Source organism: Marmota marmota, unplaced genomic scaffold (assembly GCF_001458135.2).
Source record: "Marmota marmota marmota unplaced genomic scaffold, marMar, whole genome shotgun sequence".
In the NCBI taxonomy this organism is placed as follows: domain Eukaryota; kingdom Metazoa; phylum Chordata; class Mammalia; order Rodentia; family Sciuridae; genus Marmota; species Marmota marmota.
The window spans coordinates 15,527,679-15,542,017 of record NW_026000153.1 but is presented as its reverse complement, the minus strand read 5'-3'; the positions used below and the strand labels follow the sequence as shown (position 1 = coordinate 15,542,017).

The 14,339-nt window shown below is 34.9% G+C and overlaps 1 protein-coding gene across 2 annotated transcripts in view; it reads right to left on the bottom strand.

Annotated features, from left to right (window-relative positions):
• Rala (RAS like proto-oncogene A) overlaps positions 1-14,163 on the bottom strand; it is a 34,790-nt gene extending 20,627 nt beyond the window's left edge. Inside the window, exon 1 of one of the 2 annotated variants that reach the window (XM_015490242.2) lies at positions 14,149-14,163. Coding sequence is in view for 1 of the 2 variants with exons in the window: in XM_048786479.1 (XP_048642436.1) it covers positions 3,943-3,957 (15 nt within the window). In the remaining variant the exon portion in view is untranslated. Of the gene's footprint in view, positions 1-3,942; positions 3,958-14,148 lie in introns of those variants that run through there. The other variant, XM_048786479.1, reaches the window with a different exon arrangement.
• Positions 14,164-14,339: the final 176 nt, after the last annotated feature.

Here is a 14,339-nt window from a genome sequence, read left to right as displayed (position 1 = left end):
AGAGAGGGAGGGAGGGAGGGAGGGAGGGAGGGAGGATGAGCACACATTAAGCAGTTACACCAAATGGGTTAAAACACTTTTTCTTCCAGAACAATTTAAAATATAGTCTGTGACTCAGAAATAGACAAAGATTTCTAAGGACATTTTTTTCCAAAGTACAGACATTCCCTAATAATGATGAGTGGCACATCAGAGATTTTCTAAGAGACCATCCAGGAAAAGCAATTCCCACCAAGGAAATATTCCTTGCTCCCCATTAAATAAACCTGGTACTATACAACTTAGCTACTTAATACTGGCATGTTAATATTCTGTTGCTGTGACAAAATACCTGAGAAAATCCACTTAACAGGTAAAAGATTTATTTTGGCTTGTGGTTTCAGAGGTTTAAGGACATGATTACTTGGTCATATTGTTTTTGGCCTGTGGTAAGGCAAAATATCATGATAGAGATGGCATGGTACAGCAAACGTGCTCACCTCATGGTAGCTGGGAAGCAAATAGAGGGAGAGGAGGGGCTGGGTCCAATACCCCTTTCATAGCATGCTCCCAATCACCTAACTTCCTTACGTTAAATCACACCTGCTAAAGGTTCTATAACCTCCCAATAGTGTCAGAGGCTGGGCACTAAGCCTTCAACAAACGATCTTTGTGGGACATTGAAGATACAAACTGAAATACTAGATGTTGTTTTAAATGGTAAGCAGCCAATGCCTTTTCCTACTAGAACTTGAAGATACATACACAAATATTAGTCCTATGTACAATGAAAAAAATAAGAAGGTAATGGGATAAAGAGTTGATATAGAAGGAGGCTATCCCAGGAGTCCATGCAAGAGAGGAAAGAGATTCGGGATGCAGTGGCATTAGCAGAAATAATAAGAATACTAGCTTCACTACTACAACTCGTACAAGTATAATTACTTGTTAGCTACTAGCTATCCTGGGGATAACAAAAATAAACATTTATTGACCACTCCCTAAGTGCTAGACATTATTCTGAGCACTCTGTACATGCTAACTTGAGTACCATACTCCATATATTAACAATCCTATGAGGTATATGCTATTTCAACTTCATATAATAAATAAGAAATCCAGGTCACTAAAGTTGTCCTGCTCAAGGCCAGGCTAGGATGGAGAATCAATTGACAGGATTGGCTAGTTGACTGGATGGGGGTGGGTAGCAGTGGCAGGAGTAACTTCTAAGCTTTTGGCCCAAATATCTGAATGTGTAGTGGTACATTACCTAAGATGGAGAAAGGCTAGCAAGAAACAGATCTAAGAAAGAAATCAAAAGATCTGCCTATGTTGTAGACACCTAATTGGAGTTCTTTAGTAGGAATTTGGATATTTTAGTTCAGAGTTCTGGGATCAGGATAGAGATAGAAACAAAACTTTGAATATCAATTTACAGTCTGAATTTAAATTCACAAAACTGAACAAACTAATTCTCTAAGGGATAAGATTGAGATGAATGAGGAAGCAGAGGAAAGGGCCCTGAGACAACATGATAGGTTGGTTTAGAAGGAGGAAATTGAGTGATCCTAGTTATCAAAGCTCAGGGTGTTACTCTCAATCATGCTGAGGCTGAGACGAGATACAGTGACAAGAGAAACAGAACAGATAACTAACTGGTTACTAGTTTTGGCAAAATGGAGACTGATGGTGACTTTAGGAAGTGCTATCTCACCAATAAGGCAAGAATGGAATGGACTAAAGAGTAGGTTTAGAAATGAATTCTTACTCTTTAAGAGGAATGGAGAAATGGGGTTAGAGTTAATATTATCAGGAACAAAGTTTGTTGTTTGGTTACTTTTTAATATTTTTAATGTTTGTAGAGTAATCATCCAAAAGGGGGAGAATTTAATGGTGCAAAAGAGAGGGTGACTTGAGGAGCGAAGTCCCAGAGTGGACCAGCAAGTGGAGACCCAGACCTTACAGAAGTAGGGATATCTCTTCCTTTGCAATGGGAAGTGAGTTCAAGCAAAGAACAAGTGTATATAGGGGCAAGCAGCATCCGGATTTCTTCAATAAAATATGATCACACACATAATTTAGTGAAGGTTGAGACTTCTAAAGCAAGCTTATTTTAGACCAATGGGACAGAATATACAGAAATAGATCTAAATATAGTACTATAGTACAGTAACAAAGGTAGTATTTTAAACAGAGAGAAGGATGGAAAATAATTCAATAAACGGTGTTAGGACAACTGGTGAGTTATCTGGAAAAAATAAAGTTGGATCTATTCTCCAACAACTTAAAGTCTAAGTAAATCAAAGAATTAAATGATAATAAAGGCATAGAGAGAAAAAGCAAAACCACTAAACAACTATCTTATAATTTTAGGCTGGAGAAGACCTAAAATTAAAAAGTTAAAAAATGTTTGATACATTTTTAACTCTCAAAAGAAATTTCTACGTGACAAAATCATCTATAAACTAAGTAAGAAAAAAATAAACTGGGGATTTTTTCACCCATTTCATTGAAAAAACAATTTCCCTATAAGAAGAGTTACTATAACTAACATCAACAGCCGGAAATTGCGCAAAACATACAAAGAGTCTCAGAAAAGGAAATATGAACAGCTGTAAATACTTTCAATCTCACAGATAAGAGGAATACAAACAAAACTAAATTGGGACACCATTGTTTTACTCATCAGATTGATAAAAATGTTTGCAAAGGTAAGCAAATCAGCTCTCTTGGACTGTTTCTATATGGCCTATGAGTTAAGAAAAGATTTTATGTTAGGCTGTGATGGTGCACACCAGTAATCCCAGCCACTGGGGAAGTTGAGGCAGGAAGATGTCAAATTAGAAGCAAGCCTTGGCAACTTGGCAAGACCCTGTTTTAAATAAAAATAAAATGGTCTGAAAATAAAAATAAAATAAAGATATAGCTCAGTGGTAGAAAGCTCCTGAGTTCAATTCCTATTACCACAAAAATAAACAACAATACAATGGTTTTTGTTTCTGAGGGTTATAAATAAAACAAAACCTAAAAGAATTTGCAACAGAGAATGTATGTGGCCTGGAAGCCTAAAATACTGGGCCCTTGACATAAAATATTTGTCTATCAGTGGTGTAAAGAAATACGCACATTCCATCATGTTTGTGGAAAATGTAAATCTGATACATGGAATAATATGTCACCATAAAATATGGGGAAGCTCTATGCATTGATATAGAAGGAGCTCAAACATTAAGTGAAAAACAAAATAAGAAGTAGAAAAATGTATCTTATATACTATGAACCGCTAAAAGATAAAACCAAAAAGGAATACTTAGGATATGTTTGTTTATATATTTGATAGGACATAAAAATAGTAATAGGATGTCTAGGAGAATGGAAACTGTCACTGGGAGACAGAGATGGGAAACAAACTTGTATATCACTTCGTACATTTTGACTTTTGCATCATGTTAACATACAACTTATTTTTTAAAATAAAATTAAAATTAGTCATAAATAATACAAGGCTGTTTCTTGCACTCACTTGACATATGAGTATACTCAACTGTCTTCTTTTTTAGTTGGCAATGGATCTTTTATTTTCTTTATTTATGTGTGGTACAGAGGATTGAACCCAGGGCTTTATAGGTGTCAGGCAAGCACTCTACCACTGAGCTACTAGTCCAGTCCCCTTAACTACCTTCTTGACACCTTATATAAATTAAGAATGGTAGGAATGAATCTGAATTTTAATTAAAATATATATTATACATGTGTGCATGCATTTGTATTTTTCTTCAAAAGAGACAGGGATCTTTAGAGTTTCAAACTGTTCAATTTATTTGATTTCTCAATTATTTTCTATATCTTACTGTTCAACCTTTCAAACTGTTATCTTCAAATATACAGACCCTATTTGGTTATGGGTGGGCTTTAAGACTTCAACCCCACTGTTTTTCTCTGCTCTATCCATAAGCTAAATACCTGCACCATGTTCATATGGTTCACTTTAATTATAAGCTCTCTGAGTTGTTTCCTTTCTTTTTTTTCCTCCCTTTTCCCCACATGCCCTTGTCCTCACCCCCTCCAAATACACTGAGTGCCTACCTTTTACAAGACACTCTTCTAGGATGTTAAGGATATGGAGTTGAATTCCACGGGCCTAGAGTTCCTGACCTCATATATTTAGTTAACAAATGCCATACTGTACTAGTTTCCTATTGCCACTTTAACAAATAACCACAAACTTAATGGCTCAAAAAACTGAAATTGATTCTCTTATAGTTCAGATGCTAGAAACCCAAAGTGAATCAAATAAGGGTCTAAAAATCTATGTATCACCAGGCTGATTTCTCCTGAAGGGTCCAGGGGAGAATCTGTTACTTACATCTTTCACTCCTAGATACCCAGCAATCCTTCCTTGGCCTCTGGCTACACCACTACAACCTATGCATCTGTGGCCATGTTGCAGTATCTTCTAGTGTAGTCAAACCTCCCTGTACTCCCCACTTATAAGGACACTTGTTATACAATTAGGGCCCATCCAGATAATTCTGAATAAACTCCCTGTGTCAAAATTATTAACTTACTCTCATCTGCAAAATCCCCTTTTGCCACATAGGAGAGCATTCACGGGTTCCAGCCTACTACACACAGGAAGTGTGTCAAGGAGCTTTGGACCACAAATCTCCAATTTGAACTCTAAGATATCCATATGAAACTTTAAGAAAAATTTTAAGAAATAATCTAGTTTCTAACACTTAACTAAAGAAAACTACCAAGATCTCAAAACTTCCTGTCTACCAGAACAAAACCCCCAATATTCATTATATGTCTAGAGTTCATTATCATCTTCAGACTTCTGTAATAAAGAAGCTCATCATGAGGCTTAATCTAACAAAAATATTGGTTGGTAAAAGTTGTGAGAGATTTAAAAGCACTTCCCTCTCCTGATGTAAACAGTAAATAAGTTTCTAGTAAATCATTACCAATCACAAGCAGATAGAGGCCAAATTAGTAAAGATCTCTTAAAATTTAATGCAAAGTATTTCATATAAACAACTCACATATGACACTTCCTATCTTCATTAAGAATACCCAATCAAAAAGTTGAAGGCATTTGGATAAAATAAACAGTTTAGAAGAGTTAGAATAAACTCAACAAAAACAACAAAATCAAGATATACCATTCTATTTTGAAAGGAGTTAGAGTGATTTAGGCTTAGGTTTATAACCAGGCCCAGATAATTTTCATAGCTGTTTATAGAACAGATGACATTAATACTATTTAATGTTCTCAGAGAAAAATTTCAAGTTCCTTCTGGAAAGCTAGCCTAACAGTAATGCAAAGTCCTAACAAAAGAAAGCAGACTGACTGACTTATCATGTGAATATAATATAAAATTTCTAAATAAAAACGTAAACAAAGAGAATCCAGCATATTAAAAGACTGAATCAAGTAACCAGGTGGGAGTCAACCAGTCATGCAAGACTATTTTCTCAACTTTTTATATTTTGTAATACTACTGGAGCTATAAGCTTATATATAACGGGAATTCTGAAATGAATCAGAGCTGACTTAATAAAAATGAATATTGATTAAGGAGTTCCTATTTTTAATCCCAGTTCTGCTTCTGATGGATTGATTTTGAGCAACTGACTTCTCTGAGCTCATTTTGAGCTGCAAAATAGAAGAAACAGTCCAGACCAGTGCTGTGCAATAAAACTCACAACTGATGGTAATATTCTGTTCTGTCCAATATGGAAGTTACTAGCTAAATGTGGTAAATGAATGCTTGAAATGTGGCTGGTATAACTAAGGAACTGAATTTTAAATTTTATTTAATTCTAATTAATTAAAATAGCTACTGACTAATGGCTACCATAATGGATAAGAGAAGTTTAAACTCCCTTTCACTCTTTCACTTAGCAAGCATTTGAGTGCCTACAATATATTCCAAGCATCAGGGAAGGTGGGAAAGTGGGTCCTTATAATCAATGTCTTTGTCCTCAAGGAGTTAACAGAAAAAAACTACAAAAGACCTGCTGATGCGTGTGCTTTAATAAGCATATGCAAAAAACACCATGTACTCCCAGAAGAAAAAGCAATAACTGAAAGCACATGATCTCTAAAATCCTCTCTGGCTTTAAGATTATATGAATTAAATTCAACAAGTATCTATGAGCACCTATTCTCTGTCTAGCTTTTTTTTTTTTTTTTTTTAATTAGTTCTATCTCAGTACAGCATTTTCACCCAGAGGTAGCACTAACAAGTACTATCAGCACTCTCATTTTGTTGGTTGACTGATTCAATATTTAGTATCCTTAGAGTGTGTTTTAATTTGTAATTGACATACTGTAAATGGACACCTAGTGTGATGTTTCAATACATGGACACAATATGGAATGATCAGATCAGGATAACTGGCATATCAGCTCAAACATTTATCGTTTTTTTCACATTAGTACTTCATTTTTTTAATATTTATTTTTTAGTTGTAGTTGGACATGATACCTTTATTTATTTATTTTTATGTGGTGCTGAGGATCAAACCCAGGGTCTTGCACATGCCAGGCAAGCACTCACTCTACTGCTGAGCCACAACCCTAACCTCATTCTGGATTTAAAAAAAAAAAAAAAAAAAAGTTTCTGTCTTTTTAGTGAGTTTTAAGAGTTGTTTATATATTCTGAAGTCAAATCCTTTATCAGAAATGTATTTTGAAAATATTTTCTTCCACTTTGTGGTTTATCTTTTCATTTTCTTAACCTGATTTCTGTCTTTAACTTTGATGATGTCCAATTGAGCAGTTTGTTTTTTTTTTAATGTTTCATGCTTTTAGTGTCCCAAAAATCTGACAAGTTTTAAGGGACAAAGAAGCTACTATATTATGACTATTTATAATTAAAGCTTTATCATTTAGTTATTAAAAAGAGAAGGTTATTAATTATTAAAAAGAGAAGATGGAAGAAAGACCAGACAAAATATAATATTCAGTAGTAACTGGCAACCTAAACCTTTAGCAGTTCCTTCATCCACTTAAAAATATGCAATCAATGGGGCTGGAGATGTGGCTCAATCGGTAGCGCGCTCGCCTGGCATGCGTGCGGCCCAGGTTCGATCCTCAGCACCACATACAAAGATGTTGTGTCCGCCAAGAACTAAAAAATAAATATATATTTAAAAAAAAAAATATGCAATCAAATTTTGTAGGAACAAATATTCAAAGTAAGAAAGTTCCTGAGATATTGTTTCACTTTTGAAATGCAACAACTTAATATTTTTAAATTAACCTGAATAAGGAGAACACAAAGTAAGAACAAAGACTAAACTAAGTAAAGAAATATTGTTTTAAGGGCATGGTAGTTGAAAAGCTGCTTTAAGACAGCTTTATACTTTGCATTATCTGCAAAATTAGGTTTGTTTCACTTGCCAAACAAGATGTCAGACAGCAAAGCACAGAATTTTTTGGATCCTCCTGACTCAGCCACCTGAGTTGTGAAGTATACCACCTCACCTAGCAAATCATGGACCCTTAAAATCAGAAAGCTTCAAATACTTTACCTCTCTGAAACACAGTTAAGATTAATAAAACAGCACATACAAACTACCTAATACCTAAGTATTTATAAAAGCTAACTTAAACATTTTGGCATCTTTTTAGAATCTCCTAAACACAGCCTGCAGTCAGTACAAAATTACCAAAAGTAGCACAAAGGTAAAGCCCTTACCATGGTTAAAATGAATGAAAATTTTCTAGAACACATGAGAAAATTATGGCTAAATGAGACTTGAAAGGCAAAGCATTAGCAAACCAAATGATGGTGAGAAGTGATGCCATACAAAGAAAAAGATCTAGAAATGAACTCTGTAAGCTACATATTTAGATTTTTATACTTAGGGCAATGGAGAACACCAGGAATTTTAAAGTGAGAGTCTATTATTTAGAAGGCAAAAACAAGTGGAGACTAGAGAGTGATAATGACTCTGGACTATGGGGGAAGGATGGATATTAAGGATATTAGGATATTAAGGAAAAAAAGAAAGAATATTAAGGATATTAAGGAAAAAAAGAAAGAATCAACCAAACTAGGGGATAAATTACATACAAGTGGTGAAAGGAAGAGAGCATTCAAGCCAAATAATCAACTTTCTGGCTTAAGTGGAAATGAGTAAGAAGGGAAACGGAGCAGCTTTCTGGGCTTAAGGTTGTGGGTGGGAGTGAGAGAAGAGCTGATGCAAGAAAACGATGGAAATCAGCATTGACCTTTATTTATTTTTTTGAGGTACTGGGGACTGAACCCAGGGACACTCTACCACTGAACTACATCCCCAGCCCCTTTTGAGATGGCCTTGGCTAAGTTGCCCAGGCTGGTAATTTGACCCTGAGATCCTCCTGCCCCAGCCTCCCAAATAGCTGGAGCTAGAATGCACAGCTGGGCCCAGACACTGTTGGTATTTTAAAATATCAAAATATTTTAAAAGAAGAATATAAGTATTTCTTAAGTATAAGCAGTTTTGGTACACCAGCCCCAGTGGTTTTGCCACTACATGACTCTGAATGTAGTGGGAAGTAACAGAGTAGAATCTCAAAGATGGAGAGTAAGACCAATAAGCTGGTATTTACTTACAACTATTTTAACATTTGTCCTTAAATTGTGCTTTTAAAAATTAAGCTGATGTAGTTTGGAAAATATTAATAATTGTTAATTCAAAATAAGTTGCTGATGTAGTTTAGAAAAGTACTAATAATTATTAATTGTAAAGAATATACATATATATTGAATTTTGAATCATGTGAATATATATTTGAAAATTAAATACACTTTTTTTTTTTTTTACTAAATTTAACAGCCACAAAGTTGAAAAAAAAAAAAAACATTCAAGCTGGAAGTGTAAAAAAAATCTAATTTTAAAAAGTATAATTTACATTCTGTGCATGAGCTATAAATTAAGTGTATACATAGTCCACTTGTTTCTCTTATTGATATACTATGAAGTTGATGTTACCTAATTTGCTAATTAAAACAATTCAATCAGAATAAAACAACTAGACCAACCATACTTGAATTATTGAACTTGAAAATAAGTAGAATAGTAAAGGCCTTAGGTTCAATCCCCAGCAACTGGGGCAGGGGGCAGTTACTTGTCTAGGACTCGCATATAACCGTATACTGAAAAAATATTAATAAAAGGTTGATTAGTAAACAGTATTAGCATGTGAAATTTTTTAAAAGAACAATCTAAGTAAGGTTTCTGATTTATAAAAAGATATGTTATATTTTGCTTTGTAATACATGTTCTCTCTTTGTATAGTGGACTCTCTGATCTTTTAATTTGCCCTTGGATTTCTTTGTCATTTTTTTTCTTATGCCCATCAATATATAGTCAGGTACTGTACTGGGCATTGAGAGGGACTGGAGTGGGGTTATTTAGATATCAGGATCCCTAGCTTTACGGGTCTTAGAATCAAGTACAGAAATGCAAACAATGCAGGTGGGTGGTGTATTAAATTGTAATATACAATTTTGTCTTCTGCATCCCTTCCTTCTTACGTCACACTTTTCGGTTGTTTTGTTGACTTCAAATCTGTAATTTTATTTTTTTGAGACATGTTTTGTTATGTTGTCTAGAATGGTCCTGCACTCATGGGCCCAAATGATTCTCTTGCCTCAGTGTCCTAAGTAGCTGGGACTTTAGGCATGTGCCACCATACTCAGCCATAATTAATTTTTAATGGTGATGTAATCTATCATCCTGCAGATTTACAGCAGTTTATTCACCAAATTCCACAATATAATTCTGTTTTAAAATTCCTTAATATTATAATAGATGACCACCTATTTCGACATCTAAAATGCTTTCAATGAGACAGATTCTAAGAAATAGAAATGAATGAATGGATTAAGGTTCATCACACATATTGTTCAATTGCTCTTTCAGAGTAGTGTACCCTAGTATCTACAATTGTTCACAACATCTTACTAGCAATGGGTAATTTTGTTAAAATCTGTCAATTATATGCAGGGAAGAAGATCTGTTATTTCTAATTATATCTTGGATTACTTAAAGAGGGTAAACATTTTTTCTAAGCATTTATATATTTTGTGAATTATTAGTCCATATATTTACTCATCTGGCAACAGGATGTGATGTATTGTATTTTATGTAATTTCATGTCACCAGTCTGTTTTCTTTTTTTCTGGCTCTCCTAGTTCACTGAGCAGTTTTCTCTCTGACTGAGTAGATCTGCTTGCCACAACAGATCAGGAAGAGACCATATATGTTCATATGGCTTCACTTTATGATCAATGGACAGTGAACAAATCTGACAGGTTGGATTTCTTCTCTAAATATCAAAACATGGAGAGTTTATCAAGTGCTTACATTTTCATTAGAACTCTTTAGTTTTCCCAGACTGAAAGTTCAAAAAGAAATTGTTTTTGGAAGTTGATTTCCAAAATTAGCATGGGAACTGATGTTGCCATCATTGTATGGGTTGCCTGTGTAGGTAGGATATACAGCTGGCTTTTAATATAAACCCCTTTAATTAATATCATGTCCTATTACCTCTTCTGTTCTCTGTTCCTATGAGCTCATCATTAAGGTTTCTTCAGGACTCCAAGAGAAAAATAGATTCGATTAGCCATCCTCACTCATGGGTATGCTGAACTGGGGTTTCCTCCACCCTGCTTCAACTATTAACATCATCTTCTAGAACCAGTAAAGTCTCTGCTTTGCTGATGGTCACTCCATCTGTTCCCATCCTCAGTGCTGTTATGGCTTTACAAATTTCCATCTGTAAATTTTTTCTGTCATTTTCACAGGGAGTTGGGGATGAGAGGAGACAGATGCCTGAATTTAGTCTACTGGCTTTCACTACAAATTTGAGTTAAAATCCTGATGAGACTGGATTTGGAACACTCAAATATTTCAACTTTGCAACTATGAAAAATCTCAAAGACTTTCAATTAAAATTAGCTTGCGCTTTAAAGAATACTACTATTTGGCACCACCTTTAAAAATAAGTCAGTTTCCTGATATGGATGATCAAAAAAATCATAAAAAGTTTCACTAGATTAGGCACTCTCAGCATAAAAAGGCATGGGAATGGGTACAATGGGATAGAAAAGAAAGGAGAGCCAGTATTCTTCACTGCAGTTAGGAAAGGCTGAAATGACTTTTTTTTTCCTCTCAAAATATTTTTTTCACAGCAGTGGGACAGGTTGGCTAACATTCAAAATTTATATGAGGACATACTGATCAATCAAGACCTTGAAAGTTACCCACTAAAATTATTTTTACTAACCAGGAATTTAAAACTGAAGATTGACTCTACAGCCAAAAAGATTCCCTTTGTGCCAATTAATCTTTACTAAAATCCTCTTAAATATTACCTGCTGAAATACTACCTTGTGGAACTGTGGTTGAATAACAAATTCTTTTTAAGGAATAACAGGGAGGAAAACGAAGAGGAAAGAAAGGAAAGAAACGGAGGGGGATAATATAAAGTAGTAATTTAAAATTCTGACTTGCTACACATAGCAACATACACCTGTCCAGTGAGGTTAACATCTTGGTATATAGTATAAAAGATGCTTACTGTATACCAAAGTATACAGTAAATGCAAATGTTACTTTTTATATTTAAAAAAAAATCCCCTGACAATGAATATAATAAACTTACTACCTGAAATTACTTTTAATGAATACTATCACCAGTTGAATTTTCTATCACACATCTGTTTATCCCAGGCTTATTTTCATGGATTATCTTGAATGTGGTTGTATTCCAAATCCTACCATCAGTGTTGATCACTCCCTGACAGGCACAGGCACCTGTAGAATTTGAGCTCAACACTTTTTCATGATTTTACAGGTAATACATGCTCAACATATAAAACTTGGAGAGTGAAGAGAAGAGGGGAAATGTTACCTTGTTACCTCTCTGGCCCTATCACCAAATATTAAAATTTTTATCTTCTTTTAAGACCATTTTGTACAGAGCATTCAACCAACCATACCGTTTAGGGACTGGTGGGAAAATACCAAGAAAAGCAGAAGTCAGGGGAGAAAAAAGGGATATTTAAAAAACCCACAATACCTAGAAAAGACAGTATCGCTGGGGGAAAATGTCCATGTCAGACATCTTTTTAACTATTTAACTAACTCCGAATCCTCTCAGAACAACTTTATATCTGTTTTCCACATTTAATGGGTGAGGAAACTGAGCCAGAGAGAACTTTAAAAACATGTCCAGGGTCACATTACTGATGTGAAGTCTGAAAAAAAAAAATTCCAGATCCTAAGTGATTACCATCTAAACATTTCTATGGCTATAGAAGAGGCAAGAAAGAATTGAAATTGTACAAGGATTGGAGCCCAGATAGTTTTACAGGAAATTTCTTCTAAAGAAAAAAGGTAATTCTCATAGATAGCAGAGAAAAGCTATCCAAATCATTTTATAAAGTCAGTGATGTTGCCAGGCATGGTAGCATACACCTGTAAACCCAGGTAACTGGGAGGCTGAGATAGGAAGATCACAAGTTCAAGGACCACTTGCCAATTTAGTGAGACCCTGCCTCAAAGAAGGGGGCGGGGGTTATAGCTCAGTGGTACAGTACCCCTGGGATTAATCTGCAATACCACAAATAAACAAAGTGAGGCCAAAATAGCAACAATCACACCAAAAAAACCTATTACAACCTTATTTATAGATGTAGAAATTTCATAAAAAACCAACACCTAAATCTTATTTCTCAGTAAAAGAATAATCCATCTGGGCATGGTGGCGCACACCTGCAATCCCAGTGAGTCAGGAGGCTGAGGCAGGAGGATCATGAATTTGAGGCCAGCCTCAGGAACCTGGCAAGAATTTATCTCAAAATAAAAAGGAATGGGGACGTAGCTTAGCATTCCTGAATTCAGTCCCCAGTAACATCATCATATCATCATCACTACCCATTATAGTTTAGTATCTTTTATTGCAGAAATGAAATATGAGTTTACTATTAAGAATTGTATGGCTGGGAAAATGGCACACATCTGTAAAAAGTGATTTGAGAGGCTGAGGCAGGAGGATTACAAGTTTAAGACCGGTCCTAGGAACTTAGCAGATGCTATCTTATAATAAAAAAGGTTGGTGAGGTAGCTCAGGGATAGAGAATTTGCCTAGCATGTAAGAGGCCATGTCTGATTCCCTAGCACAGATGAGAGCGAGCAAGAGAAAGAGAGCATGCATACACACACATGATATTAAAATACTATCTCATGAGTAGGCCCAGTGAGAAAATCCACATGATCAATGCAAAAAAAAAAAAAGACATTAGATAAAATTCAGTATTCCTTCAAAATAAAAATTCTTGAGTTAAACACTAGCAGCTGCACTTTGTGAAGTGTGTGCATGTGTATATTTCTAATGAAATGCATCACAAATTTGAAAAATATTTTTGTACAGACGCCACACTAAACAGTATTTTTAAAAAGTACATGCTTGGGGATGTAGCTCAGTGGTAGAACACTTGCTTAGAATATGTGAGACCCTAGGTTTGATCACCAGAAGCAAAGGGAAAAACAAAGTATATGTCCCTAAAGCCAGCAACTTCATTTTTAAGGAATGCAAATTAGAACATGATAAAGTTAGAAGAATGCTCAGAGAAGTCTCTTTTCTATGTTTTACAACTCTTTTATTTAGTTGCCAATAAACTTAAAAAAATTTGCTCATAATTTTGGGTTTATCTAGAGCCCATTCATACAGAGAATATAAAACACTGGCTAATAAGAGCAGATCACCAAATTATCATGAGTAAAGGAAGACATCTGCTGTTCAAAAAAATTTCCTTCACCTTCTCTCAAACACATTAAAATTATAAATCCTGGAGGTATGCTGCATTGAGAGTCATTAAGGTAAGTTAACAATGAACTGTGGTCCATTTACAAGTGTTTTATGAAAAGGCAAAAGTGTATTTGGAATGCACAAAATCCTAAATTTAAGTCATATAAAAGATAATGTGACAAGGTAGAAAAACAAAAAAGACCCAGAAATTCCATGAAGAGCTCCTATAGTACCTAGAGTTTTCATCCTAAGATTGAGTGCTAATAAATCTTAATTTGTGACTTGATCATGTTAGAATTAAAAAAATTAATTTATGGAGTCATAAGCTGGTGTAGGTGGCACATGCCTGTAATTACCGCAATTTAGGAGGCTGAGGCAGGAGGATCACAAGTTCAAGGCCAGCTTCCACAAGTTAGAGAGGCCGTAGGCAGCTTAATGAGACCCTGTCTCAAAATAAAAAATAAAAAGAATTGGGGATGTGACTCAATGGTAAAGCACCCCTGGGTTAAATTCCAGTACCAAAAAAAAAAAAAAAAAAAAAATATCA